Source organism: Ranitomeya variabilis, chromosome 2, assembly GCF_051348905.1.
Source record: "Ranitomeya variabilis isolate aRanVar5 chromosome 2, aRanVar5.hap1, whole genome shotgun sequence".
NCBI classification, from domain to species: Eukaryota; Metazoa; Chordata; class Amphibia; order Anura; family Dendrobatidae; genus Ranitomeya; species Ranitomeya variabilis.
Genome location: NC_135233.1, coordinates 641,658,323 through 641,677,638, shown reverse-complemented (window position 1 = coordinate 641,677,638; position 19,316 = coordinate 641,658,323). Strand labels below are relative to the sequence as shown.

Below are 19,316 nucleotides of genomic sequence, written 5' to 3'. Positions count from 1 at the left end.
TCCACTAAAGGGAATTGATGCCACGCCATTGGCCAAGAATAAACCTCAGTACTGGGCTCAAGTGACCATGTGCATGACTCCTGCACATCAGGAGGTGATTCGCTTTCTTGTGTTACATAATTTGCATGATGTTGTTGTGTTAGGTCTGCCATGGCTGCAGACTCATAATCCAGTCCTGGATTGGAAAGCAATGTCTGTGTCAAGTTGGGGTTGCCAGGGGATTCATGGCGATGCTCCTTTGGTGTCTATTGCTTCTTCTACTCCTTCTGAAGTCCCTGAATTTTTGTCGGACTACCAGGATGTATTTGATGAGCCCAAGTCCAGTGCCCTACCTCCTCATAGGGATTGTGATTGCGCCATAAATTTGATTCCTGGTAGTAAGTTCCCTAAGGGACGACTTTTTAATTTGTCTGTACCGGAACATGCCGCTATGCGGAGTTATATCACGGAGTCTTTGGAGAAGGGGCATATTCGCCCGTCCTCGTCCCCTTTGGGTGCGGGGTTCTTTTTTGTGGCCAAGAAGGATGGTTCTCTGAGACCCTGTATAGATTATCGCCTTCTAAATAACATCACGGTCAAATTTCAGTATCCTTTGCCACTGTTGTCCGATCTGTTTGCTCGGATTAGGGGGGCCAGTTGGTTCACCAAGATAGATCTTCGTGGAGCGTATAATCTTGTGCGTATAAAGCAGGGCGATGAATGGAAAACAGCATTCAATACGCCCAAAGGCCATTTTGAGTACTTGGTGATGCCTTTTGGGCTTTCTAATGCCCCTTCTGTGTAATTTTTACCGTCGCTTCATCACTAATTTTTCCAGTGTGGTTAAGCCTTTGACGGATTTGACCAAGAAGGGTTCTGATGTGACGAATTGGTCTCCTGCGGCCGTGGAGGCCTTTCAGGAGCTCAAACTCACCGTTATTATTTGTGGGGGGCTGTCTAAACTTTGGGGGTATTTCTCTGAGGCAAGTGAGGCTTGCTTTCTCTCTAGGGGTAGCTAGTTTCTCAGGCTGTGAAGAGGCGTCTAGGTTTTTAGGTAACGCTCCACGGCAGCCTTTAGTGTGTGATTTGATCATAACAAATGGGCCCCATATAATGCTCCATACAGAATAATGGGCCCCATAAATGCCCAATATAATGTTCCATACAGTATATTGGTCCCATATAATGCTCCACACAGAATACAGAATAATGTGCCACATATATTGCTCTATACAGTATAATGGGCCCCATATATTGCCCCAAACAGAATAATGGGCCTCATACAGTTTTGCTCAAAAGTTTACATACCCCTGCAGAAGTTTTGCTTTCTTGGCCTTTTATCAGAGAATATGAATGATAACACCAAAACTTTTTCACCACTCATGGTTAGTGGTTGGGTGAAGCCATTTATTGTCAAACTACTGTGCTTTCTCTTTTTAAATCATGACAACCCAAAACATCCAAATGACCCTGATCAAAAGTTTACATACCCTGGTGAATTTGGCCTGATAACATGCACAGAAGTTGATACAAATGGGTTTGAATACTAAAGGTAACATCCTCACTTGTGACCTGTTTACTTGTAATCAGTGTGTGTCCATAAAAGCTGAGTGATTTTCTGGGATCCAGACAGACTCTTGCATCTTTCATCCAGCCACTGACGTTTCTGGATTGTGAGTCATGGGGAAAGCAACAGAATAGTCATCGGATCTACAGGAAAAGGTAGTTGAACTGTATAAAACAGGAAAGGGATACAAAAAGATATCCAGGGAATTGATAATGCCAGTCAGCAGCGTTCAAACTGTGATTAATAAATGGAAAATCAGGGGCTCTTTAAAAACAAAACCACGGTGAGGTAGACCAACAAAAATTTAGTCCATAACTGCCAAGAAAATTGTTCGGGATGCAAAGAAAAACCCACAAATAACATCAGCTGAAATACTGGACTCTCTGAAAACTAGCGGTGTGGCTGTTTCAAGATGCACAATAAAAGGAGGTACTTGAAGAAAAATGGGCTGCATGCTCGAGGCGCCAGAAGAAAGCTATTACTGTGCAAATGCCACAAAGTATCTCACCTACAATACGCAAATCAGCACCGAGACAAGCCTTAAAACTTCTGGAACAAGGTAATTTGGAGTGATGAGACCAAAATTGAACTTTTTGGCAACAACCATAAACATTATATTTGGAGAGAGGTCAACAAGGCCTATGATGAAAGGAACACCATTCCTACTGTAAAGCACAGAGGTGGATAGCTGATATTTTGGAGATGTGTGCACTACAAAGGTATAGGAAACTTGGTCAAAGTTGAAGGAAAGATGAATGCAGCACGTTATCAGCAAATACTGGAGGCAAACTTGCAATAATCAGCCCGGAAGCTAAGCATGGCACGTACTTGGACATTCAACATGACAACGATCCAAAATACAAGGCCAAGTCGACCTGTCATTGGCTACAGCAGGTCCACATATGTCCTATACCAATCAATTGGGCACTTCACAATATCATACACAACTAATCCCACCTATATTCATGTGAGAAGAAAGAAGCGATCCCATACATAAAACCAATGTTTATTAATGTTAATTTAAAAAATCACAGAATAAAAAAGCAAAATTACCGTAGGGGACACCATAAAACCAGGCAATACATTAACAAATCATAAACAATAACAGCTAAATAGTACTAGTGGTTAACTACTCCAAAGCAGCAATCTGGTTTAAACAATCAGTGCTCAGTGACATCATAAACCAACAGGTGGTCTGCTAATACAAGCAACTCCTCACACATATACTGCCTTAGAACAAAGTATAAATTAATTGCTAGCACAGTGGCTTGTCTACAGCTACAGCAGTACAAAATGAAGGTTCTGGAGTGACTATCTCAGTTTCCTGACCTCAATATCATTGAGCCACTCTGTGGAGATCTCAAGTGCACAGTTCATGCTAGACAGCCCAATTTACAGGAACTGGAGGCTTTTTGCAAAGAAGAGTGGGCAGCGTTACCATCTGAGAAAGTAAAGAATCTCATCCACAACTACCACAAAAGACTTCAAGCTGTCATTGATGTTAGAGTGGGCAATACATGGTATTAAGAAATTAGGTATGTGAACTTTTGATCAGGGTCATTTGGATGTTTTGGGTTGTCAATATGATTTAAAAAGATAAAACACAGTACATTGACAATAAATGGCTTCACCCAACCACTAACCATGAGTGGAGAAAAAGTTTTGGTGTTATCATTCATATTCTCTGAAAAAAGGCCAAGAAAGCAAAAATTCTGCTGGGTATGTAAATTTTTGAGCACAACTGTATATTGGTCCATATAGTATAATGGGTGTTAGCAGTCGAGTTCCCGCCGCTGCACAGGGGGAATCTCGAACCATGTCTGCTGCGGTCTCTCATTCTGCATCAGCCGCAGTGGAGCCTGCTCAGCGGAGATGTCGGTCCCAGCGTCTCACTGAATCTGATACTGTGCAAAGGGATACTGTGCAAAGGGTTACTGCTGCCTCTTCAGGCTCTGCTATTGTACCCTGCACTGGTCTGCGGTGAGCAGGCTTTTCTGGGACTAAGTCCTGCTTTGCACACACTGAGCATGCCCAGGGTAAGATCTCTCAATGGAGATCAAGGGTCACATGCTCAGGTACTGCAGCAACTTCCATTGGTCCTCCAGGAGGGTCCTGTACCTGATCAAGTTCTGTGGCAGTCTTCCATTGGTCCTTCTGGGAAGGTCCTGAAGTAGCTGCAGCTATAAAAGATTCTCTTGACCGCACGGCCATGCGCTAGTATCAATTTATGTATGAGCTCAGCGCCAGTGTGGTCGTGTTTGTATGCAGTCAGGGACCCGGCTGAAATAAGCCCCTAGAATGCTGGCACCTCCGGCGAGGAGTTTCGTGTGTGTGTATTCAGGGACCCGGCTGAAATAAGCCCCTAGAATGCTGGCACCTCCGGCGAGGAGTTTCATGTGAGTGGATTCACCACCAGAGAGGAGCTGCGTGTTTGCATTTGACTGCATGACCACTACCTGCTCTACTAAGTAGCTGTGTTCCTCTGTGAGCTAAACAGGGCACAGCATTCTCTTTGCTAACACTCGGTGAAGTAACAGAGTTTGTTTATTCTACTATTTTGTACCGCCATATCTAGCAGCAGATTCTTTCCTGCACGGTGGATCCCGGGTTGCGAACGCACCTACTATTCCTAATAAATATAAATTCGGTGCGTTCCGCCAACCCTAACAATGGATCCCATTTATTGCTCCATATAGCATTATTGGCCCCATCTATACTTCATACAGAATAATGGGCCACATATATTGCTCCGTACAGAATAATGAGCCCCATATATTGCTGCACACAGAATAATAGGCCCCCATATAGAGCCATACAGTACGAGTCACATATAATATTCCATACAGTATATTAGCCCTATATAATGCTCCATACAGAATAATGGGCCCCATATATTGGTTCATACAGTATAATGGGCCACATATAGTGCTCCATACAGTATAATGGGCTCTATAAATTGCTCCATAGCTAATTAGCCACATATAATGATCCATACAGTATAATGTCCCCATATAATGTTCCACACAGAATAATGGGCCCCATATATTGCTCCATACAGAATAATCTGGCCCATATAATGCTCCATATAGTATAATGGGCCCCATTTAATGCTCTATGCAATATAGTGGGCACCATACAGTGCTGCATACTGTAAAATGGGCCCATATTGTGCTCCATACAGTATATAATGGCTCCATATATTGCTCCATACAGTATAATGGGCCCCATATATTGCTTCATTCAGTATAATGGGCCACATATAATGCTGAATATACAGTTGTGGCCAAAAGTATTGACACCCTTGCAATTCTGTCAGATAATACTCAGTTTCTTCCTGAAAATGATTGCAAACACAAATGATTTGTTATTATTTTCTTCATTTAATTTGTCTTAAATGAAAAAACACAAAGAGAATTGTGCTAAAGCCAAATTGGATATAATTCCACACCAAACATAAATAAGAGGGTGGACAAAAGTATTGGCACTGTTCGAAAAATCATGTGATGCTTCACTAATTTGTGTAATTAACAGCACCTGTAACTTACCTGTGGCACCTAACAGGTGTTGGCAATAACTAAATCACACTTGCAGCCAGCTGACATGGATTAAAGTTGACTCAACCTCTGTCCTGTGTCCTTGTGTGTACCACATTGAGCATGAAGAAAAGAAAGAAGACCAAAGAACTGTCTGAGGACTTGAGAAACCAAATTGTGAGGAAGCATGAGCAATCTCAAGGCTACAAGTCCATCTCCAAAGACCTGAATGTTCCTGTGTCTACCGTGCGCAGTGTCATCAAGAAGTTTAAAGCCCATGGCACTGTGGCTAACCTCCCTAGATGTGGAAGGAAAAGAAAAATTGACAGTCCAGTTTGCCACCTCCCTAGAGCTTGTCCTATGTTTGTTACTTAGCTGGAGTAATTCGTGATCCTCAACCACTAAGGATCATAACAATAATGGCCCCATATAGTGCTTCATTCAGTATATAATGGCCCCATATATTGCTCCATACAGTATATTGGCCCCACATAATGCTCCATACAGAATAATGGCCCCATATAGTTCTCCATACAGTATATAAAGGTCTCATATATTGCTCCATACAGAATAATGGGCCCCATATATTACTCCATACAAAATAATGGGCTCATTATTGATCCATGCAGTACAATGGGATCCATATAATGCTCTATATAATGGGCCCCATATCATTCTCCATACAGTATACTGGCCCCATATAATGCTCCTTACAGTATATAATGACCCATCTATATATATAATTGTCTAAGGGTTTTTCCGTCTGTCTGTCTTTCTGTCTGTCTGTCTGTCCTGGAAATCCCGCATCTCTGATTGGTCGAGGTCGCCAGGCCTCGACCAATCAGCGACGGGCACAGCATGGCGACGATGATGTCATAATGGAAATCCTGCGTCTCTGATTGGTCGAGGCCACCAGGCCTCGACCAATCAGCGACGGGCACAGTATCGACATAGATGTCATAATGGTTGCCATGGCGACGATGATGTCATAAAGGTTGCCTCGACCAATCAGCGACGGGCACAGTCTGCCGCAAATTCTGGAATCATCATTGTCCATATACTACGGGGACATGCATATTCTAGAATACCCGATGCGTTAGAATCGGGCCACAGTCTAGTCTATATATATAATTGTCTAAGGGTTTTTCTGTCTGTCTGTCTGTCTGTCCTGGAAATCCCGCGTCTCTGATTGGCAGCCTCGACCAATCAGCGACGGGCACAGCATGGCGACGATGATGTCATAAAGGTTGCCTCGACCAATCAGCGACGGGCACAGTCTGCCTCGAATTCGCCTCGACCAATCAGCGACGGGCACAGTATCGACGTAGATGTCATAATGGTTGCCATGGCGACGATGATGTCATAAAGGTTGCCTCGACCAATCAGCGACGGGCACAGTCTGCCGCAAATTCTGGAATCATCATTGTCCATATACTACGGGGACATGCATATTCTAGAATACCCGATGCGTTAGAATCGGGCCACAATCTAGTACAGTATAATAGGCCCCTTATATTGCTCCATTAAGTATAATGTGCTCCATATAATTCTCCATACAGTATATTGGTACCATATATTGCTCTATACAATATATAATGGTCCCATATAATGCTCCATACAGTATAATAGCCCCATATATTACTCCATACAGTATATAATGGCCCCATGTATCGCTCCACACAGTATATAATGCCCCCATATAATGTCCATTACAGTATAATGGCCCCATATATTGCTGAATACAGTATAATATCCCAATAGATTGCTCTATACAGTATATAATGGCCCCATATAGTGCTCAACACAGTATATAATGGCCCTATATAATGTTACATACGGTATAATGGGCCCATATATTGCTCCATACAGTATATAACGACCCCATATAATGTTCCATACGGTATTATGGCCTCATATATTGCTGAATACAGTATAATGTCCCCATATAGTGCTCCACACAGTATATAGTGGCCCTATATAATGTTCCATACAGTATGCCGATTGGGGCCTCCGTTCGTCCAGGGCTCCGGCCCTGTACAGCACACAACTTTTTCTTACTTTTGCTGGTATTTTTTTTGTGAAAAAGGTAACAATTCAAGTGGAAGTGGCAGTCAGAGCTTGAAACCTGACTCTTTAGAGGGCTTTAGGGGTCATGACTCATGTTACCTTATTCTCTGACCCTTTACTTTGGTGGTGGGAGGGTAGGTCAGCATTGGCTTTATCTCCCTAGAACACCAAAATACTATGTCCCAGCCCCTGATTTCAACAATGTCGCATCTGTGTTTCAAATGGATCGTCTAGAACTCCAATTTTTTCCTTGATAACCATCAGTATTACTAATCTGTATTATTGATGCAATATTTATGACCAACTAATGTAATATAATTTACTGTACTACCACTTACAAATATACATGTACAAAACAACCCTGAAACACATATACATTACATACCTTTAATTGCTGAAGACGATAATCCTGAGCTCGGGCAAGCTCTAATAGCATTGCACATGGTACAGCTGAATCTGTAGCCCCGATGAATATTTTACCATCCCACTGAGGAGGGAAGTATTTTGAATCATAATGGCAGGCAAGAACCAAGTGACGATGGGCAGATGGATTCAGGGTGGCTATGACATTTGAGAATGCCACATATCCAAAAGGAGTTTGACTTTGAAATGTATCTTCTTCTATAAGCCACCCAGCTTGAAGTCTCTGCAATCGCTGTTTAATGTGCTATAGACAAATGAAAAAAGAAAGACAAATTGTTAAAGAATTGCAATCAGAAAGTACCTACATTTAAAAAAAACAACTCTATTTTGTCTGTGAAAGGGATTCTCTGAGAAAATGAAATGTATCTACTTGTATATGCCACCCAGCTTGAAGTCTCTGCAATTTCTGCTTAATTTGCTATAGACAAAAGGCAAAGCAAAGAATTGCAATCAGAAAAGACCTAAATCCTCAAAAAATGTACTGTATTATGCCTGATAAAGGGGCACTCTGAGAAATGTGATAAAATAAATAAAATACTTTTAAATATTACAAATTTTCCTAAATACCTTTTGTGACGGCACAGCATTTATTCTTAATTATCCAGACATATTATTTCAGTAGGCTCAGGGGCATGAGTTATGTTCATGTGAGAATGAATGTTGACTCTTATTGTCAATTGATTTACTGTTCAATGGCTGCCTTTTGTTGAATGGCTGCTGATTAGCTATTGTATCTGGTCCTAGTATTGCAGTCCTAGTATTGTTCTAGTATCCTTGAGGAAAAAAAGGCACAGGATAATTAAACAATGTTTGTTAATATGTTGATGACCCATTGGTGCTCTGCAAATATGAAGGACAATCTATGCATGTTGTCTGAACACTCCAGAAGGTGAGGGATGGCTTCCTTACACCTTCCCCCAAGCCTGTGGAGGAATGTCTGAATGAGAAGTTGTGAACTATAAAAAAGGAGGCTCTGCCTGTGTTTAGAGAGAATCTACATTACAGTAGCCATGGCATCATGGCTCCAACTGAAGAAATACAGATCTGCTTCATTGACCATCACTTAACCCTCAAAGACATTTAGAAAATCCAAGTTGAGACAATCAAGTCACCTGGCCTTGTACATCAATGGACTGTCAGCTTCCTAAACTTGTCGTCTCGTCACCTGCTCTTTGCGTGAGGGACACGTGTGGGGTAGTCGGCCCTGGAAGTTCTGAAATCACAGCTGCTCTTATCCTGACATGTCAGCGGAAGAGTAAGACTTTGTAATTTGCACCATCTTGGGTATTTTGCTGGGACTGTTCTGTGTGTTATCTGCCTGTATGTGGTGCAATAATGTATTGCCACCCTGTTTTACCTTCATCCTGTGCTTTCTGAGTAGTATTACTCCCATGGTAAAAGAGGAGCTGGCGTTCAGTGGGATGATCCCTGGTACATGTGATTTTTGCTAGCGGACTATGGCACCCGCTGACCCCCATGTCTTCACACCTTTAGTTAGGCAAAAGATATGCTTTATGTAGTCTACTGTCCAGATTTTAACCCCTTCACCCCTTGGCCTGCTGTCAATTTCCTGACTGCAGTGAAATTCTCCCGGTGAACTCACCTCTGCACCATGAGACTTTTTTTACTGTGCTAGCAGGGATCTCACCGAGGTCACTGCAGTTCATGGGCCCGGCTGGGAATGCAGCCTCAGTGACTTGCGGTAACCTTGATGGTTGCATTTTGGAACCATCCAGGTTGAAAAATAGCAATCACCAGATATGAATTATGGTGTGGGGAAGAATGATGGATAGGTGGGGGATATTGTTGTTTTTTATTTTTATTTTATTACAGGAGATGAGGGGATGGGCGTTAGGTGAGTATAACTGCGTTTGGTAGTTTTAAATAAAAAAAGGAAAAGTGTGTTTTGTTTTTATTTGAAATAAAAGACTTTCTAATTGTTTTGTTTTTATTTACCATACAACTATAGGATTAGTAATGGATAGGTGTCTTATAGACGTCTCTCCATTCTAATCCATGGGCTTGATGTAACAAGACAACCACACATTACCCCACTTGCCACCGCTACAGGGCAAGTGTGAAGAGTCGGGCAGGGCAAAGCGCCAGAATTGGCGCATCTAATAGATGTGCCTTTTCTGGGCGGCTGTGGGCTGCTATTTTTAGGCGGGGGGGGGGGGCAAAATCCATGGTCCCCTACCAGTATGAGAATACCAGCCCCCAGCTATCTGCTTTAGCAAGGCTGGTTGTCAAAAATGGGGGGACCACATGACGTTTTTTAAATTATTTAAACAATTTAAAAAAACAGGGTGGGGACCCCTCTATTCTTGATAGCCAACCTTGCTAAAGCTATATAAAAAACTGACCGTCACTTCCAAACAGAAATCAGGTGCTTACTAAGAGTAGCCATCTCCATATACAAACAAAACAAAAATAGTAGCACTCTATAGCTCTATAGCATGCAAACAAGAAATATGAAAATTGAATTGCATTACTGCACTAGAAAGTATTAAAAATTAAGAATACTTAGAGCATAAATTGGCCAATTCATGTGCACTCATCAGCCACGATATAGCAATTCTCGTTGCTGGGACCTGCCAGCAGGTCTATGGGAAGGTAGATCCTGCTGTAATTAAAAACGCCTGAGGCTGAGAGGCGGAGTGCTCAGTCAGAGAGCTAATGTATACAAATATCAAAAGACTGACATTCACTTCCAAACAGAAATCTGGTGTAAAAGCTTACTAAAGTAGCAATCTCCACATACAACTAAACAAATAAAGCAGCACTCTGTAGCGCTATAGCATGCAAAAATGAAATATGAAAATTGAACTGCATTACTGCACACTGCACTAGAAAATATGAAAACTTGAGAATACTTAGCGCATAAATTGGCCAATTCATGTTTGTATGCTATAGCGCTACAGAGTGCTACTTTATTTGTTTAGTTGTATATGGAGATGGCTATTCTTAGTAAGTATGGTGTAAAACTATAGTTTGGGCACACGGCAGGGCTCGGAAGGAAAGGAGAACCGTTTGACTTTTGGAGCGCAAAATTGGCTAGAATAGATAGCGAACACTATGTCACGCTGCTAAGCCCTGATGTAACTAAACAGTGGAAACCCCCCACAAGTGAACTATTTTGAAAACTACACTCCTCAAGGAAGTTATCTAGAGGTGTGGTGAGCCCCTTGAATCCACAGAAGCTTCACAGAATTGTATAACGTTGAGCTATGGAAATAAAAAAATGTAATTTTCCATAAAAAATGTTGTTTTTCATTTTCACAAGGGTAACAGTAGAAAATGAACCATATAATTTGTTGTGAAATTTCTCCTGACTACGCAGATACTCCATATGTGGTGGAAAACTACTGTTTGGGTGCCCGGCAGGGTTCTTAAGGGAAGGAGCACCATTTGACTTATGAAGCAAAAATGGTTGGAATAGATCCGCGACGCCAAGTTGAGTTTGAAGAGCCCCTGATGTGCCGAAAGTGGAAACTTCCCACAAGTGACCTCATTTTGAAAACTACACCCTCTAATAAATCATGTGTGGGTATCTAGGTCCCACAGGTGCTTCATAAAACTTTTATAACAGGAGAAAATGGACCCCAACATATGTTGTGTGATTTCTCCTTAGTACACCGATATCCTAGATGTGGTGGAAAACTACTGTTTGGGCACTCGGCAGGGCAAGAAATGCCAATTGAATTCTGGAGAGCAATTTTGACTAGAATTGATTTTGGATGCCATATCACATCTGCAGGGCTCCTGACAAGCAAAACAGCAGTAACCCACACAAGTGACCCCATTTTGGAAAGTACACCTCTTGAGGAATTCATCTAGCCATCAGGCGATTCACAGAATTGAATGACATTGGTCTGAGACAATGGAAAGTTACCATTTTTTCCACTAAACTGTTGCTTAAGCCCCAAATTTTTAATTTTTTAAAAGGGATAATAGGAGAAAATGGACTGTACATTTTTTTTACGCAATTTCTCCTGAGTACGACAATATCCAATATGTGGTTGAAAACTACTTTTGAGGCACAGTGAAAAGCTTAGAAGGGAAGGAGAGCCATATTGGAGTTCAGAATTTGCTGGAATAATTTAAAGGTGCTATGTCACATTGGCAGAGACCCTGAGGTGCCAGAACAGAAGAACCCTCCATAACCCCATTGTACAAACACCTCTAGGGGTGAATTGAGCATATTGACACCACATAATTTAAACCATTGAGTGGTGAAGAAAGAATAATTACATTTTTATCACTAAAATGTTGTTTTAGTCCCAAGTTTTAATTTTTATAAGGGCTAATAGAAAAAAAATGGACCTCACAGTTTTTTGTGCAGTTTCTCCTGAGCATGCAAATACCCTATATGTAATCGGGAACTACTTTTCAGGCACAATGGAAAACTCAGAAAGGAAGGACCACCAATTTTTAGTGCAGATTTGGCTGTTATGGTTTGTGGATGCCATGACCCACTGGAAGAGCCCCTGAGGTGCAGGTAAAGAAAAAATTATTACCTTTTTAGCACAAAAAAATTGTTTTAGCCCCAAATTTTACATTTTCACATGGAGAAATTAGTAAATTTAGCAACAAAATTTGTCATACAATTTCTGCTGAACATAGCAATACCCCATATGTCACTGTACAGTACTACTTAGCCACCCGGTGAACTCAAGAGGGAAGAAGCACTGTTTAACACTTGGAGATTGTAGTTTGTGAGCCCCTAAGCAAAGAACAGAATTCCCCCTTTAGTGACCCCATTTTGGAAATGACACCCCTCTTCGAATTTATCTACAGGTGTAGTGATGATTTTGACTCCATGAGGGTTTTCCAGAAACAAGCAGTAATGGATGTTGCTGAGTGAAAATTGCAAATCTGTCATTGCAGTGCCGAGTATGTTGAAGTGCCCAGTACATTGTAGTGCCCATACATTGTGCCCAGTTTGTGCTTCTAGAGACATTGACCCTGTAAACTAGACAGGCTCTAATCCCTAAATACCAAACATAAGAACGCTATAAATGGTTTAGGCACAGTGTGGGGCTCAGAAGGGAGAGGTGCATTCGGAAGAGCAGAATACGCTGGAATTCTTTTGGGGGCGAGGAGCCATAGCACTTTTCCTGAGCCTTTGTGCTATCAGTAACGTGGAAGCCCTCTATATTTCCATTAACTGATCACAGACCTGAGTGGGGACTTGTTTTTTTTGTGGATTGAGTTGAAGCTTTTGTTGGGACTTGGGAGCATCTTACATAACATTTTGGATCACGTTTTATCCTGTGCTCTAAGATAAACACTCACATCGGGATTTACATCTAAATCTCTGAATTACATGATTCAAATGAAACCCCCGAGAGAACCATTCATTATAATGAGGCAGCGGAGTTACTCTGGACTCAATCTGTTCTCTGTTCAGCGGTGCACAGTACTGTGGCTGAGTGCGCTTTTATCCATGCTTAAAAAGACGGGTAACAGCAGACGGCATCCACAGTGCATCATCTGCCTCATTATAAGGAATCTTCGGTCATGGGTTTTGCCTAATTTCAGAGATTTACATGGAGAATTCGGTGTACGCACTCAACGAAGGATAACTATAAGCCAAACTTTACTGTGATCTTTGAAAGGCAGAATAAACAAACCAACAGCAGGTCTAGAGTTGGTTTCATTTATTTTTTTACACCATTTATTTTATAGGGAATCTTTGTTAGTGGATTTAGTCAAAATCATGTATTTCAGAGATTCATATGAAAAACCCATTGTGACCGTTCAACGCAGGATAAATGTGAGCAGAGCCTTACTGTTACTTTTTGGAGGCAGAATAAACAAATCAACAGCAGGTCAAGAACTGGATCTATAATATTTTTCACATCGTTTCTCGTGCGATATAAGTGATTAGATAACTTTATTCTTTGAATTGGTGCAATTACAGTAATACCAAAATTATATTTTTTTTTATGTTTGGCTGCTATCGCACACTAAAAAACATTTTTTATTGCACATTGCCAGATTTTGAGAGCTATAATTTTTCTATATTTTTACCAACAGAGTCATGTGAGGGCTTGCTTTTTCAGGGCCGAGTTGACATTTTTATTGCCACTATTTGCAGGCTATAACTTTTTTATTTCTCCGCTGTATGGCAGCTTGTTTTTTTTATGGGAAAAAATGGCGTTTTCAGTGACAACATTTTTATTTCCATTAGACATTTTGATTGCGTTTTGTTCCACTGTTTGTTTGGCAGTATGATGAAAAAGCAGTTTTTTTGCCACGTTTTCACTGAAGGGGTTAACTAGTGTAACAGTTTTATAGGTTGGCTCATTATGGACACAACAATACCAAATATGTGTATTTTTTTTTACATAAATATGAGTATTTATTGGTGTAATATTTTTTCTTTATTTTTTGTTATTTCGTGATTCTTAAAAAATATTTTTACAATTTCTTTTTATTTGTTTTATTTTTTTTTTTACTTAGTCCCTCTATAGGACTGCTTTGCAATGCATTATACCTGTCAGCACTGCACTGATCAAAGCGCCAAAAGCCTTTTAGACCATATTTCAGGCACGGTCTAACAGCCTTGCTATAGCTGTATGATCCGAAGGGCTGGAAGATCCGGAGGTTGTCATGACGACCTCAGGTTGCAATGCAATAATCAGGCCCTTGTGATGATGTCATGTGAGCGCCAATCAGAAGTGGGGGCACTGTTCCTGGCAGTGATAGCTAGGTCGCGTCTTTAACTTAATCAGCCTGGAAGTTGTATCTAAACCACTTCCCAAGCCTACCTCAAATGCAAACGAGTAGAAACTTTACAGCTGGTGTAGAAGCATGGGCACAAATCCCGAGGGGCACTTGTGACTGCTGCAGGGAAACCATATGTTTTGGTTAAAAGAGGCTGTAGAAGTAAAAGCAGAGAACCTGGAGGAGTTAATAAAACTGGTGCAGGCTATTCTCCAGCAGCAACAGCTATGGCAGCAACAGTGGCAACAGCAGCATCAGACGCACAGGCAGCAGGTGAAACTCCTAGAAATGGCGATTAATAGCAGGGAAACCGCCACACCTCCAAGTCAAGGTGATGATTCACACATGAGTAAGACATTAAGGAGAGCCTTGCAAAATATGACCCCAGGTGATGACATCGAGCCGTTCTTGACGGTGTTCGAAAGGATGATGGAACGGGGAAAAATGCCACTGGAGCAATGGGAGGAGATTCTGGCACCATATCTAACAGGGGAAGCGCAGAAGGCCTATTATGATCAGGTCTTGCAGGACGCAAAAAAGTACAAGTTAAACAAAAAAGAGCTTGGCGCACTTAGGAGTATCTTTCAGGGCTCAATGGGTGAACAACCACATCTCACATCTAAATGTTACAACATTTTGTGAATCAACTGTAGGTTAAAAATGCTCAGTACCCCACTAGATGTATTGTTTAAGGGGTCTTGCTTCCAAAATGGGGTCACATGTTGGTGGTTTCTGCTGTTTTCGCATGTCAGAGTCTCACAAATGCGACATGGCATTCACAATCTATTCCAGACAAATAGCGCTCCTTCCTTTCTGAGCCCAGCCATGTGTGCAAACAGACATTTTTGACCACATATCAGATATCATTGCGTTCAGGAGAATTTCCTTCACAAATTATGAGGTCCATTTTCTCCTATTATCCATTGTGAAAATTACAAATTTGAAGCTAAAACAACATTTTTGTGAAAAACAACGAAAATTTTCAATATGACGGCCTAATGTTTTCAAATTCTGTGTAGTACCTGTGGGTTCAAAATGCTCACTATACCCTGGATAAAAGCATTGAGGGGTCTAGATTTCAAAATGGGATCACTTGTGGGGGTTTCTGCTGTTTAGGCACCTTAGGGGCCCTGCAAATGCAACATGGTGCCCGCCATCTCTTTCACCCAAATTTGTGTTCCAAAATTCAAAGATTGCTCTTTCCGTTCCAAGCTCTGCCATTTGTCCAAACAGAACCTTTTGACTACATGTGCGGTATTGCTGCACTCATAAGAGAGTGGGTAGCAAACTGTGGGGTCCACCTTTTGGTGTTACCTCTTTCAAAAGAGAAAATTAGGGGCCAAAGCAACATTTTGGCAAAAAAAATTAAAACCTTCAATGTGACGACCTAATGTTATCATATTGTGTGCAGTAGCTGTGGTTTCAAAATGCTTCCCTTGTAAGAGTGAAAACACTAGAGCTAAAGAAAGATTTAAATTTATATGTTTTTCATTCCATTTTGCATTAATTCCTGTGTAGCACCTGAAGGGTAAAAAAAGTTTTAACGCATTTGAGGGGTGCGATTTTTAAAATGGCATCACATTTGGGGAGTTTGCAATATATAAGCCCCTAAAAGTCCATTTAAATCTGAATAGGTCCCTAAAGAAACAGGTTTGGGAAATTTCTTGAAAAAATTAGAAATTGCAGCTAAAATTTTAACCCTTCTAACATACTAACAAAATAAAATGAATTTTGAAAAACGATGCAGATGTAAAGTGGATGGATATATGGGAAATATTTGTTAATTAATTTTGCACAAGATGACTAACTGGATTAAGGCTATAAAGATTGAAAAATGGAAATGTGCAACATTTTTCAAAATGTTTCCCAAATGTTCACAAATGCAAAAAATATGGACCTACAGTATATTTAATTTAGCACTAACTAGTGATGAGCAAATATACTCGTTGCTCGGAATGATTTACAGCTATTATCCAGGCTAAGTACATGTGGGGGTTGCCTGGTTGCTAGGTAACCCCCACATGTAATCAGGCTGGCTAATAGCTGTAAATCATTCAGCTGTGGCGATGAAAACTTAATCTCCGAACACTAACAAATACTTGGAGGTCACCCGAGCGTGCTAGGGAAAACACTCGCTAGCTCATCACTAGCACTAACATAATTTATCACTAACATAAATGAACAATGAGACATAGAATAACAATTTTAGATTTACTGGGATGTGTTGAAACGTTATAGAGGTATTAACTCATTAAGCGTTAAGTGACACTGTTCAGATTTTTAAAATTTGGCCTGGTCATTGAGGTCAAAATGGGCTTGGTCACTAAGGGGTTAAAGAGATCTTTTAACCAGCTCATAAGTGCTCAGTCTTTTATCTTATTTTATTCACACTGCTCACCTGAGTAGTTTTTTTTTTTTTTTTAAATCCACCATACATTTCCAGAAATATGGGCCTTTTTATTTAGTGCTAATCTTTTTGGTCTTTATGGGGCATTGCTCACAGGACCTGGTGACAAGTCTTCTTTAACACCTGTCCGCTGAAGGCAGTTTTCATTTTCCTGAGAGAGACCCATTTTTCATACCTGACATGCCACTTTATGTGGTAATAACTTACATAGTTACTTAGGTTGAAAAAAAGACTTGTGTCCACCAGATCCAACCTTTCTCCACCAATTATACATTCTCTATTGTAAGAAATGATTTATAACTAGTGTTGAGCGATACCTTCCGATACTCAAAGGTATCGGTATCGGAGACTCTCCTTCAGGCCATGGGATCCATATTCATGTAAAAAATAAAGAATTAAAATAAAAAATATGGATATACTCACCCGTCCGGCGGCCCCTGGACCTTACCGATGTAACCGGCAGCCTCCGTTCCTAAGAATGAGGAGTTTAGGACCTTCGATGACGTCGCGGCTTGTGATTGGTCGCGTGACCGCTCATGTGACCGCTCACAGGGGCTGCAATCCTCAGGTGTCAGCTTCTGCAAAGGTTGGTTATCAAGAATAGAGGGGTACCCAGGCTGTTTTTTTTTTAAATTATTTAAATAAATAACTAAAAAAAAACCGGTGTGGGGTCCTCCTCCATTTTTGACAACCAGCCAGCTAAAGCTCACAGCTGGGAGCTGCTATTCTCAGGCTGGTAAGAGGCTATTGATATGGGCGCACCCAGCCTAAAAACAGCAGCCCGCAGCTGCCCAGAAAAGGCGCATCTATTAGATGCGCCATTTTTGGCACTTTGCCTGGCTCTTCCCACTTGCCCTGTAGCGGTGGCAAGTGGGGTAATATTTCAGGTGACATCAAGACCACGGCTTATTAATGCTATGCATTACTAATCCTATAGCTGTAATGTTAAATAAAGACACGGCCAGAATAAAGTCCTTTATTTGAAAAAAATACACAGACTCCTTTAATGTTCCAAATTAAGCCATACTTACTGCCACACCTAATTCAATGATGCCCTCGATCTCCTGTAATAAAATTTAAATAATAAATAATAATCCATATCTGGGGGATATACAGTTTTCAATGAGGAGGATGCCAAGATGCGACCTTCCTGGCTGAAAACCACTGGTGAATGAGATGCTGAGAGTGCAGCATCATTCACCAACGGTGACATCATCACCGGCTTTTTCCCACGGTCCTGAAGTCACCTCAGTTCAGCCCGGCCTCGATGATGTCACCACTGGTTAAAAAAAACAAAAAACATTAATTAGTTAATAAATAACATTTCCCACAGGTCTACTTTACATCAGCATAATTTTGGAAACATTATTTTTTTGTTAGGAAGTTAAGGGTTAAAAGTTGACTAGCGATTTCTAATTATTACAACAAAATTTGCAAAACCATTTTTTTTCAGGGACCACCTCACATTTGAAGACACTTTGAGGGGCCTATATGACATAAAATACCCAAAAGTGACACCATTCTAAAAAATGCACCCCTCGAGGTACTGAAAACCACATTCAAGAAGTTTATTAACCCTTCAGGTGCTTCACAGGAATTTTTGAAATGCGGAAGGAAAAAAATAAACATTTACTTTTCTTTCACAAAAAATTTCCTTTAGACCCAATTTTTTTTACTTTCACAAGGGTAACAGGAAAAATGGACCATAAAATTTGTTGTGCAATTTATCATGAGCATGCCGATAACCCATATGTTGGGGAAATCTACTGTTTAGGTGCACGGTAGGGCTTGGAAGGGAAGGAGTACCATTTGACTTTTGTGAATGTAAATTTTCCTGGAATAATTAGCGGATGCCATGTTGAATTTGGAAAGCCCCTGATGCACCTAAACAGTGGAAACCCCCCACAAGTGATACCATTTTGGAAACTAGACCCCATAGGGAACTTAACTAGATGTTTATTGAACACCTTGAACCCCAGGTGCTTCAGAGAAGTTTATAACGTTAAGCCGTGAAAATGAAAAAATCACATTTTTCCCAGATAAATCTTTTAGCTCCATATTTTGCATTTTCATAAGGGTAACAGGAAAAATTAATCCATACAATATGTCGTTCAATTTCTCCTGAGTGCGCAGGTACCCAATATGTGGGGGAATACTACTGTTTGGGCGCACGGCAGGGCTTGGCAGGGAAAGAGCGCCATTTGACTCTTTGAATATAAAATTTGCTGGAATAATTAGGGGATGCCATATCGCGTTTGGAGAGCCCTTGATGTGTCTAAACAGTGGAAATCCACCCACAAGTGAAACCATTTTGGAAGCTAGACCCCTTAGGGAACTCATCTAGATGTGTATTGAGCACCTTGAACCCACAGGTGCTTCACAAAAGTTTATAACATTAAGCCATGAAAATCACATATTTCCTGCAAAAATCTTTTTAGCTCCAAATTTTTTATTATAACAAGAGTAGCAGGAGAAAATGGACCCCAAAATTTGTTGTGCAATTTCTCCTGAGTTCACCGATAGTCCATATGTTGTCAAAAACTACTTTTGAGGCACAGTGCTGTTGTGAATTCTGCTCTTGGGCTCCCTCCGGTGGTTGTTGGTGGCAGTG

General features: G+C 40.9%; 1 protein-coding gene across 1 annotated transcript in view; it reads right to left on the bottom strand.

Annotated features, from left to right (window-relative positions):
- Positions 1–19,316, bottom strand: part of QPCT (glutaminyl-peptide cyclotransferase) — a 187,299-nt gene that overhangs the window by 114,759 nt on the left and 53,224 nt on the right. The window contains exon 3 of the mRNA XM_077289129.1: positions 7,532–7,813. Within this exon, the coding sequence (XP_077145244.1) occupies positions 7,532–7,813 (282 nt within the window). The remainder of the gene's footprint in view (positions 1–7,531; positions 7,814–19,316) is intronic.